We start from the raw sequence: 20,221 nt of genomic DNA on the forward strand, positions 1-20,221 counted from the left end.
CTAATATTTGTACATATCGTATTTGCTGATGCTGTTCTGTTATTGTTGTGTTTGTCGTTGTTGTTGTCGCTCTGTCTTATCCCCCTCATGTCCCCGCAATTCCCCCGTCTTAATTTTTTTCTCTTTCTATGCCCTCCTGCTCCAGTCCGTCTGCGCCAAACATTAATATAAATCCATTTTCCTGCTGGCCCCACTATGGGCTGGATGACTCTTACTATTATGTTGGATCCACTATGGACTGGACTCTCACAATATTATGTCAGACCCACTCGACATCCATTGCATTCGGTCTCCCCTAGAGGGGGGGTTACCCACATATGCGGTCCTCTCCAAGGTTTCTCATAGTCATTCACATCGACGTCCCACTGGGGTGAGTTTTTCCTTGCCCTTATGTGGGCTCTGTACCGAGGATGTCATTGTGCCTTGTGCAGCTCTTTGAGACACTTGTGATTTAGGGCTATATAAATAAACATTGATTGATTGATTGATCGATTGATTTAATAAAATCCCAATATCAATAAGGGAACAAGAGAAGTATCCAACACTTCTCTTTGTCATGACTTGATCCTGGGTGTTTGCTTTTCCGGGATGCAACGGAAAGTTGGCTCGGGCGAGACGGGAATGTAAATACATGATTTATCAAAAAAAAAGTACAAACGAAAGGCGGGCACAGTGGCGGAGAACAAACTATGAAACCAAAAGACTATAACATTAATAAACAAAAACTTACTTGGCTTGGACAAAAATAGTAGCATGAAGGATGGACATGAAAACAAGTGTCAGGAATGGACAGAGCATAAATGTGAGATGTCACCAGAAAGACAAACTGAAAACAATGAACTTAAATACTACAGACATGATTAACGAAAACAGGTGCGTGACTCAAAACGTGAAACAGGTGCGTGACGTGACAGGTGAAAACTAATGGGTTGCTATGGTGACAAACAAGAGTGCACAATGAGTCCAAACGTGGAACAAGTGAAACTAATGGGTAATCATGGAAACAAGACAAGGGAGTGAAAAGCCAGAAACTAAAGAGTCCAATAACTAAACAAAACATGACTAAAACAAAACATGATTACACAGACATGACACTCTTTTGTAAAGTAAATATGTGGGCATCTACATCAACAATATGATTTGCCTGAGTAACTGGACAGGACAACAAAAAGATAATACAATTTATAAAAATTAAATAAAAGTGTGTACCCAGATGCTCGCCTCATGTAGTCTCCTATAGTTGTGGTCTGCCAAATCAAATAAACCATCAAGGTCTCTAATTATCACTGTGGTCAGAAATCATTGTCAGCTCTGCCTTTTTATGGCTTGCTACCTCATGTCATAGTTCAGTAAAGTTACTCTCCAATGACAATAAAAGTCTTCAAGTTTGATTTGACTACTTTAATGTTTCCAGGTGGAGGTAACAGGACAGAACTCACTGTTGGTGCAAAACCTGTCTTCGCTGTCCAAATATCTGGTGTCAGTCCAATCTCACTACCCACAAGGCCTTTCTGCAGCCCTCACCAGTAACGTCAGCACCTGTAAGACACCTGCCGACTCACACAATCAGTCCGTATCGCCCAAAGTTATTAATCTCTCTTCGTGCACGCAGTGAAGGTGCCCTCCCCGTCAGACCTGAGGGTGACCAATTTCTCCAGCAGCGACATCACAGTACGCTGGGAGGCTGCCGCCGATGACGTTGTGTCCTACCTCATAAAGTGGATCTCGCTCAGTGGAGGTGACTTGAGACAGGTGAGCAGCGTCTGCACGTAAGTGAAGTGCTTTTAATATTTTTTTTTTGGTGCCTGTTACCACGTTTCATATATATTCACAACGTGTATATAATTGATGGAGTATTATGGATGTTTTTAGAGCGCATTATAGGTGGAATAGATCAACTCCTATTGGCTCCATTGTTAGCTGACTTTTGCTAGAGTTTATTTATGCGTTAAAATGCATAAAAAAAGAAAAACATGTGTTGCCTCAGTTAAGGATTGTGAATGACAGGCAACATTCCAAAAAAAGTGCAGTTCCCCTTTAAACATTGGACATTTATGATTTAAAAATATTTTAAAATGAACATTTTACAAGCTATAAGTCAGTATAATTGGAAAAAAGTGGCAACTCTGCGGAAAAAACAATACTGTAATTTCCGGACTATAAGCCGCTACTTTTTTCCCTCGTTCTGGTCCCTGCGGCTTACACGACGGTGCGGCTTCCGGTCACCAGGTGCGCGCACTACCGAGGATGCGCGAGACCGAGGCAGATATCCGGCGCCAGGTAACGAGAGCAAAACAAAGAGTAGGAGAGCGTCAGCGACAGTTTGCGCGAAGGAAGTGTTCATGCAAACACCCTCAATATGGAAACCAAACGGAGAAGTGCATATGATGCTGCTTTTAAGTTAAAGGCAATCGATCTGGCTGTCAAAGAAGGAAATAGAGCTGCTGCACGTACCCTTGACATCAATGAATCAATGGTGAGACGTTGGAGACGGCAGCATGAAGAACTGATTCAATGCAAAAAGACAAAAAAATCCTTCAGAGGTAATAAAAGCAGATGGCCGGAACTTGAAAACTTTCTTGAGGACTGGGTGAACACACAGAGAGCAGATGGCCGGGGTGTTTCCACCGTGCAGATCCGACTGAAAAAATATGACAAAGAAATGAATATTGAAGATTTTAGAGGTGGACCATCATGGTGTCTCAGATTTATGAGACGAAAAGGACTGTCCATTAGGGCACGGACGACTCTGAGTCAGCAACTCCCTCCCGACCACAAGGAGAAAATAACAAACTTCCGCGAATTCACACAAAGAAAGATAGACAAATATTCCATCGGACCGGACGAGATAATAAACATGGATGAAGTGCCTCTGTCCTTTGACTTGCCTCTCACAAGGACTGTTAACAAAAAAGGGGGAATCGTCCATCACACTGAGAACAACTGGCCATGAGAGAACACATTTCACTTGTGTTCTGGGCTGCACAGCATCCGGACTAAAGCTTCCACCGATGGTGATTTTTAAACGGATTACTATGCCAAATGAAAAATTCCCGAAAGACATCTCCGTAAAAGTCAACCAGAAAGGGTGGATGATGGAAAGCGTTATGAAGGAATGGCTGAATGAGTGCTATGGAAAGCGACCTGGGGGATTTTTTTCGCAAAAAAAAAAGCACTGCTCGTTTTGGACAGCATGAGGGCCCATATAACAGATTCTGTGAAAGCAGCCATCAAGAGCACAAACTCTATTCCAGCTGTGATTCCTGGGGGCACAACGAAGTATTTGCAGCCACTGGACATCAGTGTGAATCGTGCTTTTAAAGTGGCACTACGAGTTCAGTGGGAGGCATGGATGACTAACGGTGAGAAATCATTCACCAAAACTGGTCGCATGCGAAAAGCAACTTTTGCTCAAGTCTGCCAGTGGATCCTGACGGCATGGAAAAGTGTGAAAACATCCACGATCATCAACGGCTTTTGAAAAGCTGGACTGCTGCGTCGTGATGATGAAGAGGACGGCGCAACGGAGCCGTTGATTCCACTGACGAAGAGGAAGGTTTTGAGAGCGAGAACAAAGGAGAGAGAGTGGCTGACGACGACATTTTGGACCTGGTCTTCTCCGACACCGACGAAGAGGATTTCGGTGGTTTTAGTACGCAGGAATAGATGACACAGGGAAGACGATGACACAATGATTAAAGACTGACTGGCTGCGGGACTCAAGGTCAAGGTCAAGGTTCAACTTTATTGTCCCCGCGGGGAAATTTGTCTTGGGCACAGTGCATCATTGCTTTCTTAACATACCCAAAAACAACAGAACAAAAACACAAGCACAGACACAACCACAACCATACAACTAACATTTAAACATCAGAAAAATGGAGCTTGATAGACATAGGTGGCACTTTGATGTAGGCATAAAATCTACAGTATGGAGATAAAGATAAAGTACCAATGTGCATTGCACTAGAGCTCATGGATAAAGACTGCACTTTTACTGCCATGTTACAGGTGAGTACTTTGTATTACTTTGCACCGTTGTATTATTTGTACTCTGCACGAATGCTGTTCGCCATGTCAAAGATGTGAAAGTTTGATTGAATGATTGAAAGATTTATTGTTAATAAATGGGACGCTTTGCGTTCCCAAACAGTCATCTCTGTCCCGACAATCCCCTCCGTGGTAGCAGGAACCCCTATATACTACGGTAATTACACATCAAAACACCTGCGGCTTATAGTCGGGTGCGGCTTATATATGGAGCAGTCTGTATTTTCCACTAAATTTAGCTGGTGCGGCTTATAGTCCGGCAATTACGGTAAATGCGTATGAGAATGAAGTAGTAATTTTACAAAATGAAAGTTGTCATATTATTAAAATAGCATTGAGATGTTATGAGACTAATCTAACTCTGAATTGTACACAAATAAAGTGGTAATATAAAAAAAGTACATCTGAACTTTATTGGAGAATTACCTGCCAGCAGTTTGCTGTTTGATATTAAAACTGATTAAAGCTGTTTACAAAAACGTTACGCAGATTTAGGTTTTGCCTTTTTCCCCCTCAAAATGGACCTCAGAATAAAAGCGAGGTTTATACATGGCCTTGCTGAGGGCGTAGCGTTACACAAGTCAAGTGTTGCCACTCTGCTGTGTGTTTTCAAGCTGAAAGTCAGTGGAGAAAGTGAGGGCGCCATCTTGGAGGGTGTGGAGGACGACAAGGAGTACCAGATCTCTCTGTCGGCGCTGTACGACGACGGCGCTCAAAGTGAAGCCGTGGCCATACGCTACAGCACCGGTGAGTCCAGCGACTCCATCGTTCAGTCGCGAGTTGTCCGTCTGCATGGAATTACATTTGCAGGCTTGTTTGAGTGACAGCACGCAGCTTTTTTCGTTATTTACAAGCATTTTTTGGCAAGTAAAGTAACATTAACTAGAGCAGGGATGTCCAAACTTTATATATATATATATATATATATATATATATATATATATATATATATATATATATATATATATATATATATATATATATATATGTGTGTGTATATATATACTGTGTGTATATATATGTATATATATATATATATATATATATATATATATATACACAGCCTATACATATATACAATATGTGTACTGTGGAGGTTGCCCTCCAGGGGGTTCTTCGGACCACCAAGCACCGACATGAGATCCCGGTTTCAGGTTCACAGTACAGTTTTATTTTGCAATAATGTTCTCAGGTTGCTTTCCAGCAGTTGTCTGTTTGTCTCTCGCTCTCGCTGGCACTCTTCCTCCAGCTCCAAAAACCTCTCTCCTCCCGGCTGCTGCTTATACAGGGCGACAGGTGATTAGATAACAAGGCCCACCCGGGCCATCTGCGCACCTGTCGCTGACTTCGAGGCCGGTCCTGGCACACCCTGTTCCGCTGCAGGCCCGCAGGCCACGCCCCCTCCTCATGTACATATTATAATAATATAATGGATATGTAATTAATAATTATTAGAATTGAATATTAAGAGAATGCGAAAGTTCAACTCCTACCTTGTTTACCTTTGTGACGGCTTCCTTAAAGTTTTGTAATCCATCCATCCATCCATCCATCCATTTTCTACCGCTTATTCTCTTTGGGGTCGCTGGGGCCGCTGGAGCCTATCTCAGCTACAATCAATCCCAAATATCAAGCAGCTAAAAATGAGTAAATGTAGAGGGAGTTTTTTTCATTTTTCCCATTATGCCTTGCAATGGATTTAAATGGGTGTAATTTTTGTTTTTTTTATGGTGGTTGGCTGTTTTTTATAATATTCACAAACTTTAGTTTGTTGAATTTTTGTGCTGGTTGAATGTTTTTTTCCTTTAGCATGACTAGGAAAGGTTGTTTGGATTGGGTCGTAAAAGTAAATGCTGTGCATATGCTCTTTAGAGAGTACACGCCATGGTCACCTGCCTGAGGCATTCATGTTGTCCACAAGATGGGGACAAATAAACACCTATCAAACCGCCAAATATGTAAATTTAATATGTAAACACCCTACCCGGCCGGATTACTTGTTGAACTTGTGCCGTCTCGGAAGTCAAATTGAAGATGCTGGGCTGTAGTTTGGACACCCCTGAACCAGAGGGACGATTAATACTTACAACTGTTAACAAGTCTTTGCTTGTTTGATAAATGTCCTCTTCCCCACAGTTTCTGGAGGAGGTCCGTCCAGCGTGACCGTCTCTGAAGAGACACCGATCAGCCTAATGGTCAGCTGGGTCCCCCCCAACTCTCACGTCCTGCAGTATCGCGTCTCTTACACCGCGCTGACAGGAGCAGACCACCAGGACGGCGCTGTAAGACAGCTTTTAGCGTCACCTCCTGCTGCCGTACATTTGTGCTTTGTCTTGCCGGCTGGGCCTGACAGGTGTGTTGTGTGCAGGTGTTGGTCCCAGGTGGTGAAAACCACGTGGTGCTGGACTCCTTACAGCCCGACACAAGATACAGCATCCTGGTCACTGCAGAGTACCGCAACAAAGAGGGAGGCAGTGTTTCAGCTCAGGGAAAAACCAGTGAGTCAAGATAATATTGTATATTTATTAGTACAGTTATTAGCCTTTCACTACAATTAGAGATGTCCGATAATGGCTTTTTTGCCGATATTCCGATATTGTCCAACTCTTAATTACCGATTCTGATATCAACCAATACCGATATATACATTCGTGGAATCAACACATTATTATGCCTAATTTTGTTGTGATGCCTCGCTGGATGCATTAAACAATGTAACAAGGTTTTCCAAAATAAATCAACTCAAGTTATGGGAAAAAAATGCCAACATGGCACTGCCATATTTATTATTGAAGTCACAAAGTGCATTATTTTTTTAACATGCCTCAAAACAGCAGCTTGGAATTTGGGACATGCGGAGGTTGAGGTGGGCAGGGTTGAGGGGGTAAGGGGTAGCGGGGGGTGTATATTGTAGCGTCCCGGAAGAGTTAGTGCTGTAAGGGATTCTGGGTATTTTTTATGTTGTGTTACGGTGCGTATGTTCTCCCGAAATGTGTTTGTCATTCTTGTTTGGTGTGGGTTCACAGTGTGGCGCATATTTGTAACAGTGTTAAAGTTGTTTATACGGCCACCCTCAGTGTGACCTGTATGGCTGATGACCAAGTATGCAGGGCATTCGCTTGTGTGTGTGAAAAGCCGTAGATATTACGTGACTGGGCCGGCACGCAAAGTCAGTGCCTTTAAGGTTTATTGGCGCTCTGTACACAGCGGCGTTTTAAAAAGTCATAAATTTTACTTTTTGAAACCGATACCGATAATTTCCGATATTACATTTTAAAGCATTTATCGGCCGATAATATCGGCAACCCGATATTATCGGACATCTCTAGATACAACCCTCCCAAATATATTACACTATATACATCCTTTCATACATTATATTACTTTCATTTACTTTCACGTAAAAAAACCCGCAAATTTTTTAGGTGTTGCAGCTTTTCTTTTATTTTGTAGTAGTAGCGACTTCTTCCCAGTCAACTTCCTTTGTTTTCACTTTATCGAAGTGCGCATGCAAGTGACGTTGAGGCCACATTGGGGCCACATTGGGGCCTGTGTGCGTTTACCATACTTGCCAACCTTGAGACCTCCGATTTCGGGAGGTGGGGGGGGCGTGGTTGGGGGCGTGGTTAAGAGGGGAGGAGTATATTTACAGCTAGAATTCACAAAGTCAAGTATTTCATATATATATATATATATATAAATATATATATAAGAAATACTTGACTTTCAGTGAATTCTATTTATATATATATGTATTTATTTTATATAACTATATATATATATATATATATATATATATATATATATATATATATATATATATATATATATATAAGAGAAATACTTGAATTTCAGTGTTCATTTATTTACACATATACACACACATAACACTCATTGTTGAGTTAAGTGTTGAATGGTCCATCCTTGTTCTATTCTCTGTCACTATTTTTCTAACCATGCTGAACACCCGCTCTGATGATGCATTCTGCTTCGTCTCCTTGTTGTATGCGCAGTTGTGCACTGCACTCTCTAAAAGCCCTAGATGTTAATGTCACATATGCATGTACAGTAGATGACAGTATTGTCCTGTTTAAGAGTGTCACAACATTGCTGTTTACGGCAGACGAACTGCTTTACGGTAGACGAAAACGTGACTGCTGTTGTTGTGTGTTGTTGCCGTGCTAGGAGGACGTTAATGAAACTGCCTAACAATAAACCCACATAAGAAACTAAGAACTCGCCCTCGATCATTCTCCAGTTATAACGTCATTGGGCAGGCGCGCTGTTTATATTGTGGGAAAGCGGACGTGAAAACAGGCTGTCGACACGTCACTCAGGTCCGCCTGAATTTCGGGAGATTTTCGGGAGAAAATTTGTCCCGGGAGGTTTTCGGGAGAAGCGCTGAATTTCGGGAGTCTCCCGGAAGGAAAATCCGGGAGGTTGGCAAGTATGGCGTTTACACAGGAGTCTGATAAAAATCAGATCTCCAAAAAATTTGATTTTGGCCACTTTGGCCTGCAGTGTGAACACAGTCAAAGAGTTCCTGCTTACGTACAGTATTAAAACTCACTTAACAGAGGTGTCATGCAAGATGTGTCGCCACGTTTCATGCGACTTTTTCTGCTTTTTTACCTTTCTGTTCCGTTCCACTGAGTCTAGACTCTCTATCTGTGTTCATCATATTGTACTTGATGTGCTCACATCATATTGTACTTGTTGTGCTCTTTCCGCAGCCAGTCTGCGAGTAAGCAGCGTGAGTGTCGTGCGGTCAGACCACTCCAGTATTTGTGTGTCCTGGAGGCCTCTGTCAGTGGTGGACGGATACCGTATCGTCCTTCAGTCTGCCAAAGGTAATGCGTGATTTTAAATGTTGTCATCCTACTTGCTTCATGAGCTTTGTTGTGCAGATAAAAGCACCACGGAAGAAAGAGTGGACCAAAGCAGCAGGAGTCAGTGTTTCACCGAGCTGCAGCCAGAGACGCTTTACCGCATCAGCGTGCACTCGCTTCTCAGCTCAGCAGAGGGCGCCGCCGTCTCCATCCTGCATCCAACAGGTCTGAGGTTGGCAGCTCACGTCTGTCTGCCAGATACTATTAGTTGTGTCTTGATCTAAAAAGCTTTTATAGCTTACGGACTTACTTTTAGTTCATGAACTAATTTTGTCTTTGTATGCAAGACATCACACAGCAACATGCAGATTGTAAATAGAAGGTAGATACAGCATGACTTGTCCAACTTTGGCTTTCAAGTGGTCGAGACGAGGGGTTCTTAGCCTTTTTGATATTGGGACCCAACTTTTCCACTTGGGGCCTTCTCAAATATTAACACGGAATCAGTAATCTTACTCTCGATTGTAATCGTATTCGATTGTTATATCTAACCTACCGTATTTTTCGGACTATAAGGCGCATTTAAAGGCCTACTGAAATGCGATTTTCTTATTTAAACGGGGATAGCAGGTTCATTCTATGTTTCATACTTGATCATTTCGCGATATTGCCATATTTCTGCTGAAAGGATTTAGTAGAGAACACAGACGATAAAGTTCGCAACTTTTGGTCGCTGATAAAAAAAGCCTTGCCTGTACCGGAAGTAGCAGACGATATGCGCGTGACGTCACCGGTTGTGGATCTCCTCACATCTGCACATTGTTTACAATCATGGCCACCAGCAGCAAGAGCGATTCAGACCGATAAAGCGACGATTTCCCCATTAATTTGAGCGAGGATGAAAGATTCGTGGATGAGGAAAGTGAGAGTGAAGGACTAGAGGGCAGTGGGAGCGATTCAGATAGGGAAGATGGTGTGAGAGGCGGGTGGGACCTGATATTCAGCTGGGAATGACTAAAACAGTAAATAAACACAAGACATATATATACTCTATTAGTCACAACACAACCAGGCTTATATTTAATATGCCACAAATTAATCCCGCATAACAAACACCTCCCCCCGTCCATATAACTCGCCAATACAACTCAAACACCTGCACAACACACTCAATCCCACAGCCCAAAGTACCGTTCACCTCCCCAAAGTTCATACAGCACATATATTTCCCCAAAGTCCCCAAAGTTACGTACGTGACATGCACATAGCGGCACGAACGTACGGGCAAGCGATCAAATGTTTGGAAGCCGCAGCTGCATGCGTACTCACGGTACCGCGTCTGCGCATCCAACTCAAAGTCCTCCTGGTAAGAGTCTCTGTTGTCCCAGTTCTCCACAGGCCAATGGTAAAGCTTGACTGTCATCGGCTGTGTTATCCGGCACAACAGTCAGGGGGTGCATTCTACGGCGGGGTTGCGTTATCCGGCACAACACCTGCCGCAATACACCTCTTCCCACCTACAGCTTTCTTCTTTGCTGTCTCCATTGTTCATTGAACAAATTGCAAAAGATTCACCAACACAGATGTCCAGAATACTGTGGAATTTTGCGATGAAAACAGACGACTTAATAGCTGGCCACCATGCTGTCCCAAAATGTCCTCCACAATCCGTGACGTCACACGCTGACGTCATCACAGGGTTGCCGAAAAGGGGGGGTAAAGGAGACGGATTCTAGGGGCCCATAATGGAGGGGGGCCCAGAGAGGCCCCTAATGATAATGCAATTATAATACAGAAAAAATAATGACACTGTGTTGGGGGCCCTGTAAAGATTCTTTTCATGGGGCCCAAAATCCCTAGCGGCGCACCTGCGTCATCATACCGAGACGTTTTCAGCAGGATATTTCGCGCGAAATTTAAAATTGCACTTTAGTAAGCTAATTGCAACACATGCCGTATTGGCATGTGTTGCAATGTTAAGATTTCATCATTGATATATAAACTATCAGACTGCGTGGTCGGTAGTAGTGGGTTTCAGTAGGCCTTTAAAATCCTTTCATTTTCTCAAAACTCGACAGTGCGCTTTGTAACCCGGTGCGCCTAATGTACAGAATGATTTTGGTTGTGCTTACTGAACTCGAAGCTATTTTATTTGGTGCATTTGAGAAAATCGTTTATTTGAGAAAAGACACAGCTGAAGGTGAGCCACGTAAATAAAACGGCGCATCCTAAAGCGACTGTCAGAAAGCGGCTTGAAGATGATCTGTAAAACATCATCTATGCAACATTTTGACCAAATAATAATAATAATAATAAATTGTATTTATAAGGCGCCTTTCTGGGAACTCAAGGACACCGTACAAAATCACAACAATAAAATCAAATTGGATAAAAAAAACAACAACAACAACAAAGAGAAAAGAAAAGATGATTACAATGAATAAGCAGTCAGGAATAGGTGTGTTAAGAGTCTTGATTTGAAGAGGGATATTGAATCTAAGTTGCGAAGGTCTGGTGGTAAAGAGTTCCAAAGATGTGGGGCAGAGCGGCTGAAAGCTCGGGCACCCATGGTGAACAGTTTAAATAAAGGGACAGTGAGATGGATGGATGAAGAGGATCTTAGGGAACGTGAGGGCGTGGCGACATGGATCAGGTCAGAGAGATATGATGGAGAGAGGTTATGGATGGCTTTGAAAGTGAGGAGAATTATTTTAAAGTGGATACGATGTTTGATGGGTAGCCAGTGGAGTTGCTGCAGAACAGGGGTGATGTGCTGGATTGAAGGGGTTCTGGTGATTATCCGGGCTGCAGAGTTCTGGAGAAGCTGGAGTTTGTGAAGTGACTTGTGAGGGAGACCAAACAGGAGAGAGTTGCAGTAGTCCAGGCGAGAGGTGACCAGGCTATGGACTAGTATGGCAGCAGTATGTGGGGTAAGGGATGGGCGAAGACGATTAATGTTCCGAAGATGAAAGTAAGCAGACCGGGTAATGTTGTTTATGTGGGCTTTAAAGGAGAGTGTGCTGTCGAGGATGACCCTCAAACTCTTGACTTGGGAGGAGGGTGAGACAGAGGAATTGCAGCGAGTAATGGACAAGCTGTTGGTTTTGGCGAGAATGGTTTTTGTACCGACAAGTAAGACTTCGGTTTTATTACTATTGAGTTGAAGGAAATTGGATGAGAACCACTGCTTGAGTTCACTGAGGCAGTCTGTAATGGAAGAAGGAGGGAGAGAGGCAGTTGGTTTGGTGGAGATGTAGAGCTGGGTGTCATCCGCATAACAGTGAAAATATATTTTCAAAGAACCGCCATTACATGTTATGTAGACCAGTGGTCCCCAACCTTTTTGTAACTGCGGACCGGTCAACGCTTGAAAATTTGTCCCACGGACCGGGGGTGGGGTATTTATTTATATTTATTTATTTATTTATTTGTTTGTCATAAAAACATACAATCATGTGTGCTTACGGACTGTATCCCTGCATAATGTATTGATCTATATTGATATATAATGTAGGAACCAGAAATATTAATAACAGAAAGAAACAACCCTTTTGTGCGAATTAGTGTAAATCGGGGAGGGAGGTTTTTTGGGTTGGTGCACTAATTGTAAGTGTATCTTGTGTTTTTTTATGTTGATTGGATTGAAAAAAAAAATATATATATATATATATATATATTTTTTTTTTTTAAATTTTTTTTTTATTTTAATTTCTTGTGCGGCCCGGTACCAATCCATCCACGGACCGGTACCGGGCCGCGGGCCGGTGGTTGGGGACCACTGATGTAGACCACAAGGAAGTGTTTTCAATTTAGAAAAAAAATATGACCCCTTTAATGCGCCCTACAATCCGGTGCGCCTTATGTATGAAAATAGACCTGACGAGACCCGCTCATCGTCAATGCGCCCTATGGTCCGGAAAATACGGTACTTACAGTTTACCAGGATAAACCTCGTCAAATAATATGAAACCATGTGTTGATTACAAAGATTGTTATCAAGGCTTAGGTCAGGCTGATTACAAAAATAAATACTAATCATATGAATTGCAAAACTAATTAAAATGGATGAAAAAAATTTACATACAATTATGCAGTGCTAAAATAAATACATTCTAACGAAACTGATTAAAAAATATATATTATATGTTTGTTAAATAAACTGCCAATAACATTTTTAAGTGCAAATAAAAATCCAGCTTCACTAATTGAGTCATATTTTTTGCGCTCAAGAAACTTTATGACTTAAGCTCCAGACTTCTTCTGTGTATTTGATATTGCCACTACTGCCACAAGTGGTGGAAAAGTGTATTACATCTGAGTACTGCTGCGCCCCCACAACTGAGAAAAAAATATTTCTTAGCGGCCCCCTTGAGGGCGCTCGCGCTCCAACAGTGAAGACTCAACTCTAAACTCGCCTATAGGAGCAGACGGAGTTTCTTAATGTTATAACTTAATGTTACGTACAGTTGACAATATTTACATATTTTTCATTTGAACGTTTCCTGTCCTTCATGTTATTGTTAACTTGATGTGATTGATTGACAGCTCAAGCCCAGGATAAAATTCCAATCAACCCTCGGCTGTACACTGTTCACAACGAAGGTGATCGCCATCATCATTATAAATATCCAATTTATTCCCGTAAAGAATGTCTCAACACTGCACTCTTGTGTCCCCAGTGTGTCCTGAGGTCACCATCAGAAACAGCATCGTTAAAGGTGAGACAAAGACGCTTTTAGGACAATTCAATAACAACTTCTCCCTTGTGGTTTGTGCTAAAAGTCCCTGTGACGCTTGTTTACCAGGCTTTGACATGATGGAAGCGTTCGGCCTGACTCCTCAAGCGCACTCGTCCGTGGAGGGTGTCGCTGCGGAGCCTTTTGTCTTCAACACGCTGCCCACCTACACTTTGTATCGAGACATCCAGCTGACACAGAGCACCAAGTGAGACATCCTCCTCTTCTTCTCCATACTCTGTAGTCAGTGATGGGCAAGCTGCTTGGAAAATGTAGTAAGCTAAGCTACTACCTAGCAGGCACAAGACATTGATGCAACGTTGATTATACATACCGTATTTTCCGCTCTATAAGGCGCACCTTCAATAAATGGCATATTTTAAAACTTTGTTCATATATAAGGTGCACCGCATTATAAGGCGCATAGAATAGACACTACAGTAGAGGCTGGGGTTACGTTATGCATCCATTAGATAGAGCTGCGCTAAAGGGAATGTCAACAAAACAGTCTGATAGGTCAGTCAAACTTTATTAATAGATTACAAACCAGCGTTCTGACCAACGTTCCCTCTAAGGTGCGCGCCTGCGCAATTGCGCACTGCTCAAGTGTCCTCTGCGCACAGCAAATATATGCCGCGCACCAAATCAAATCCCATCTGAATTCTAAACAAAATAAACACATTTATTGTGTGTAATTTTGCAATGCAACTCTGAGTGACAGTGACAACAAGCGGCCCTAACGGTGTTCGTCAACGCCGTTCAATTGAACACCGTTCAATTATTGTAACGTCTATCGAGATGCTTCGCGGACAGGAATTATGTGGATCACTTTATTGAGCAAAACTGTTTATATTCGGCCATAACCACACCAAAAACATGAGTAAAAAACTTCTATCTCGAAAAACTAGTCATTTTCTGCCGTACAAAGCAGGTCAAAACCAGCTTGTCATCTGTCACCAACACGCATACCACTAACCCACTGGTGCGTTTATGGCCACATAAAAAGTCGGACAACTCAAACACCACACAAAGTTACACTGTGACTCCTCAGTCATACGTGTGCTTATTCTACTGTCATTTCTTATTAATGTTAATTTATTGATATTAATCATGGAATGCTGTTACTAGAGAAAGTTACAGGAATGCACACTTCATCCTATGCTTACATTTCATTGTGCAACATGAGGATGTTTAAGGGCAACTAAATGTGATCTCTGAAAGGGGTACAAATGATTTCCAAAGCAGGACCCCCACCCAGACATATTGTACAATACTAATCCATAGCTTATGAAAAACAAGATTTCTTTTATTTTCATTACAAGTGGGCCAAATCACTAATATTACTAAATAATGTCATGAAAATGACTCCTGTCATTTGAGTGTTATTATAAAAGATTGTTTCATCACGTTTCATCAAACATATATTAACGTTGTTGCCCTAGGGTAAACTGGGTGTAACACATGGCACACTGACAAAGCTTAACCTATTGTGACTATAACAATCTACAAGGTTAATGTAGGTTGCTTCTCTTTCTCCCCCTCCATTTTTCTGCATTCTTTCGTATCTCAAGTTATCATTACGTATATGTATTGTTGCATTTAAACAACTGTATTGTTGATAATAAAGGTAAATTATTGGTATTGTTCATTATCAATAGCGCTATTTCTATTGGTATTTGTATTGATCCATTTGTAGTGTAATAATGCTCATTGTCATTTCTGTATTATTTTTTATTTTTCGCTAACTGCTTATTTGCTATTACTTTTACCATCATATTTGTACATGTCATATTTGCTGATGTTGCTCTATTGTTGTTGTTGTTGTTGTTTGCTGTTGTTGTTTTTGTCTCTCTGTCTAATCCCCCTCTTGTCCCCACAATTTCCCCCTCTGTCTTCTTTTTTTTTCTCTTTCTATCCCCTCCTGCTCCGGCCCGGCTGCACTAAATGATAATATAAATACATTTAATAAAGTCAAATACAAATAAGGCAACAAGAGAAGTATCCTACACTTCTCTTTTGTAAAGTAAATCTGAACAGCCGACATGGGCATCTACATCAACTATATGATTTGCCTGAGAAGCTGGACAGGACATTAAAAAAAAAAAAAAAAAAAAAAAAAAAAAAAAGATTGGTTTGAGACAGGTGTGCTGCTGGTATTGCCACGTGTGACATTGCTCACATGTGCTCCACTGAATGCTCAGGGAGTTTTTGTGTTTGCTCACACACATGAACAATTAGAGGAACATTGGTTCTGAAAACTCTGTTCACTCCCAAAATGAATAAACAGCTGTTTTATTATTTTCCCCGAGGTAAAGTCAGTGACGTGGTGTTTTGTTTACCTTTTAACAACAGCAAGGTATAACATGTAGTGCAACATTTATATCACATAGTGGAGGGGAACTTTTCCCTGATTCAATAAACACGTAAAAAACAGTGATACTGTTACGGTAAATCAAACGTTAGTGCAATCACAATATAGTAACAATCCAAATAGTGCAGAGCAATAACAATATATCAATAACTCAACATTGCTCAAATGTTAATATCACACAACACAACACAACACACAAAATAAACATGTAAAGCTCACTTTATGAAGGTATTCCTCATCCACGAATCCCTCAAATTCTTCTTCTTCAGTGTCCGAATTAAACAGTTGGGCGAATACGGCATCCAACATCCTCCGTCTCGTCAAAGTCGTCAATCGAGAGTGTCGCTGCTGCTGTCTAGCAATTCAGTGACAATTCCTGCCTTCCTGAAAGCTCGGCCCACAGTTGAGACTGATATATCAGCCCAGGCATTTACGATCCACTGGCAGATAGTGGCGTATGTCGTCCGGCGCTGCCTCCCTGTCTTGGTGAACGTGTGTTCGCCTTTTGTCATCCATGTTAAATTCTCTCGCTGCTGCTCTATTCCCGTGTTCTACTACGTGACTGATCGTCTTAAGTTTAAACTCTGCGTCGTAAGCGTGTCTCAATAGGAGCCATTTTGGGGTCTTTACATAAACAAATAAATGGAAATGAAACGGCACGCCTCGCGCAGTCATATATCCCAACATGCACCGCGCGCTTCTCCTTCTTCTACGCTGGAAAATGAAGTCGGCGGCTGCTTACCGTAGTTGCGATTGATTGATTGATTGAAACGTTTACCTGTTGGAGGCTCGATATTGGGCTCGATATTGGGCTATATATAAGGCGCACCGGATTATAAGGTGCACTGTCATCATTTGACAAAATTGGAGGTTTTTAGGTGCGCCTTATAGTGCGGAAAATACGGTACATGTCCTTTAAAACTGACTTTGACACAACATTGCAAAATAGTTGCATTTGTAATGTGAGGCGAAGTTGATGTCCAACGGTGGATCCACGTTATTGGTTGAAAAATGACCCAATTTCAATGGTCAAATCAACGTCACAACCTGGCATTGAATACAGTTTTTTTGCTTACACACAATTTTACTAACTGTTTTTTTTCAAAAGATATACCTGTCATGTCTGTGTGACCATGTTTTGTATTAGTCATGTTTTGTTTAGTTTAGTTTTTGGACTCTTTAGTTTCTGGCTTTTCACTCCCTTGTCTTGTTTCCATGGTTACCCATTAGTTTCACCTGTTCCATGTTTGGACTCATTGTGCACTCTTGTTTGTCACCATAGCAACCCATTAGTTTTCACCTGTCACGTCACGCACCTCTTTCACGTTTTGAGTCACGCACCTGTTTTCGTTAATCATGTCTGTAGTATTTAAGTTCATTGTTTTCAGTTTGTTTTCCTGGCGACATCCCGCATTTATGCTTCTGCACACTCTCCCCTCACCCTTATGACCCTTGCTGCTCTTTTTTCATGCCGGTTTCTCGTTCAAGTAAGTTTTCTTTATTCATGCCATAGTTTGCAAGTTTTGTTTAATTGTTCATAGTATCTGCCTTTGTGCAAGTTTTGTGTTTATAGTCAAGTTTTGTACTTCCGCCCTTGTGCGCGCCTTTTGTTTGCTTCCTTTTTTTGTAGTTATAGTGTTTAAATAAATCATGTACTCCCCTTCACGCCACGTATGGTCCAAATCTTTTGCACCTCGGGAGAACAAACCACGCCATAGTCCCAGTCGTGACAATACCGTATTTTTCGGACTATAAGTCACAGTTTTTTTCATAGTTTGGCCGGGGATGCGACTTATATTCAGGAGCGACTTATGTGTGAAATTATTAACACATTAACGTAAAATATCAAATTGTCAGAGTATGTTGGTGGCGAACCCCAAGATGCAGAGATGGCGGCAGGCTTTGTACAAGAAAACATGATTTAATTTAACACTATAGCAAAAAAAAAGAAAAAAAAAGGGTAAAACAAAAGGCGCGCACAAGGCGGAGAACAAACTTGGCTATGAACTAAAATAGCACAAAGGCTAACTGTCGACAAGAAACAAAAACACTTACTGTGAAACGAACGTTTTAGAACCCCCACCCCCCAAAAAAAAGTCCAAAGTCAAGGGAGGGTGGAGGGAGGACAAGGAGGTGGGCCGCCAGGCCAAGTGTCCCCGCAACCAGCGAGGAAGAGTCAGGTGGCGACGGCGAGTTGAACGGCGCTGCAAAACTGTCAGGGACAAGCCTGACACAAATAATATTATTTAGCTCATTCACGTAAGAGACTAGACGTATAAGAATTCATGGGATTTAGCAATTAGGAGTGACAGATTGTTTGGTAAACGTATAGCATGTTCTATATGTTATAGTTATTTGAATGACTCTTACCATAATATGTTACGTTAACATACCAGTTGGTTATTTATGCCTCATATAACGTACACTTATTCAGCCTGTTGTTCACTATTCTTTATTTATTTTAAATTGCCTTTCAAATGTCTATTCTTGGTGTTGGCTTTTATCAAATAAATTTCCCCAAAAAATGCGACTTATACTCCAGTGCGACTTATATATGTTTTTTCCCTTCTTTATTATGCATTTTCGGCCGGTGCGACTTATACTCCGAAAAATCCGGTACACACTTTTCCAAACACCACATAAAATGTTCCTAATTCCTAGATTATTTGCAGAAGGCCACACTTTGGTCAAAACATATGCCCATTCATCAAAATAAATCAAGCATTTGTAAAAAGGCAGTTTTATTTTCATCTCACTCACACAGATTTCAAATGATAAGACACTATTGGAGTGAGTTACCCAGAACAAAACACTGTTGTAAAAAACCCTATTTTACTACAAGAAATCACATGTTTGGGGCATTTTGCCCGACCTTTTTAGCATATGTGATGGATGATTACTGTACCTTGACAAACTATATTGGCAAATCCATAACAATCGCCATTGTTTACTTTGAAGTGGGCTTTCAAAGTAAACAAGAGAAAGTAAAAATATACTGTAATCTTTTCAAGAACTGCTCAACAATGATACTGCAAACTGAAAATATAATTTTTTTACCACAGTCAGGTAAAGTAACATATCACAGTTGTCAACAATGACATGCAGTACAAATTAAAATCTGAGACAAATAAAAAGGTTTGAAAAAAAATATGGAGATAAATAAAAATGACAGCATAGAGCAGTGTTTTTCCAACCTTTTTTGAGCCAAAGCACATTTGTGATGTTGAAAAAATCCAGAGGCACACCACCAGCAGAAATCAATACAAAACGAAACTCAGTGTACAGTAAAAAGTCGTTGACGCAATTGTTGGATATGACTTTAAACCATAACCAAGCATGCATCAATATAGCTCTTGTCTCAAAGTAGGTGTACTGTCACCTGTCACATCGCGCCCTGACTTATTTTGACTTTTTTGCTGTTTTCCTGTGTGTAGTGTTTTAGTTCTTGTCTTGCGCTCCTATTTTGGTGGCTTTCTCTCTTCTTTTGGTATTTTCCTGTAGCAGTTTCATGTCTTTCTTTGAGCGATATTTCCCGCATCTACTTTTTTTTAGCAATCAAGAATATTTCAGTTGTTTTTATCCTTCTTTGTGGGGACATTGATGATTGTCATGTCATGTTCGGATGTACATTGGGGACACCGTCTTTGCTCCACTGTAAGTCTTTGCTGTCGTCTAGCGTTCTGTTTTTGTTGACTTTGTAGCCAGTTCAGTTTTAAGTTTCGTTCTGCATAGCTTTCCCTAAGCTTCAATGCCTTTTCTTAGGACAGGGGTCTGCAACCCGCGGCTCTGGAGCCGCATGCGGCTCTTTCATGCCTCCGCCGTGGCTCCCTTTGGCTTAGAAACCGAAAGTAATGGTTACTTGATTTATTATACTTCATTTTATTTAGTTAGTTTATTTTAATTTAACAGTTGTTATTTTGGAGAGTTCTGGGATCTTGTCATATGAAAATAAAACACAGTTTAATATATTGTCAAAGGAATTGTAGGTCACAGCCCTTATGCGACATCTCTTTTGTATTGTATTGTTTTTAGCGGTCAACTTCTAGCAATGGACGGATCAAAAAAGAGAAACATTTTATTTACTTACATTTTTATTAATTTGCTTTCATTGATGACAAGGTTGTTGTTTTCCATTTTTAGGAAGCAGAGTCTATGCCTAATATTACGCAAATCTGCACAGTGGTTTTGCTTACTGTGTGTAGACTTTGTTAGCTGTGTGAAAATGTTAATTTTAG

General features: G+C 41.2%; 1 protein-coding gene across 2 annotated transcripts in view; it reads left to right on the forward strand.

Annotated features, from left to right (window-relative positions):
• LOC133572007 (collagen alpha-1(XX) chain) overlaps nt 1-20,221 on the forward strand; it is a 152,444-nt gene that overhangs the window by 104,851 nt on the left and 27,372 nt on the right. For both annotated transcript variants that reach the window (XM_061924624.1, XM_061924615.1), the window contains 10 exons: nt 1,415-1,541; nt 1,613-1,752; nt 4,665-4,797; nt 6,187-6,332; nt 6,419-6,548; nt 8,784-8,900; nt 8,958-9,104; nt 13,425-13,481; nt 13,559-13,597; nt 13,685-13,823. In XM_061924624.1, the coding sequence (XP_061780608.1) occupies nt 1,415-1,541; nt 1,613-1,752; nt 4,665-4,797; nt 6,187-6,332; nt 6,419-6,548; nt 8,784-8,900; nt 8,958-9,104; nt 13,425-13,481; nt 13,559-13,597; nt 13,685-13,823 (1,175 nt within the window). The remainder of the gene's footprint in view (nt 1-1,414; nt 1,542-1,612; nt 1,753-4,664; nt 4,798-6,186; nt 6,333-6,418; nt 6,549-8,783; nt 8,901-8,957; nt 9,105-13,424; nt 13,482-13,558; nt 13,598-13,684; nt 13,824-20,221) is intronic.

This window comes from Nerophis lumbriciformis, linkage group LG01, assembly GCF_033978685.3.
Source record: "Nerophis lumbriciformis linkage group LG01, RoL_Nlum_v2.1, whole genome shotgun sequence".
NCBI lineage: Eukaryota > Metazoa > Chordata > Actinopteri > Syngnathiformes > Syngnathidae > Nerophis > Nerophis lumbriciformis.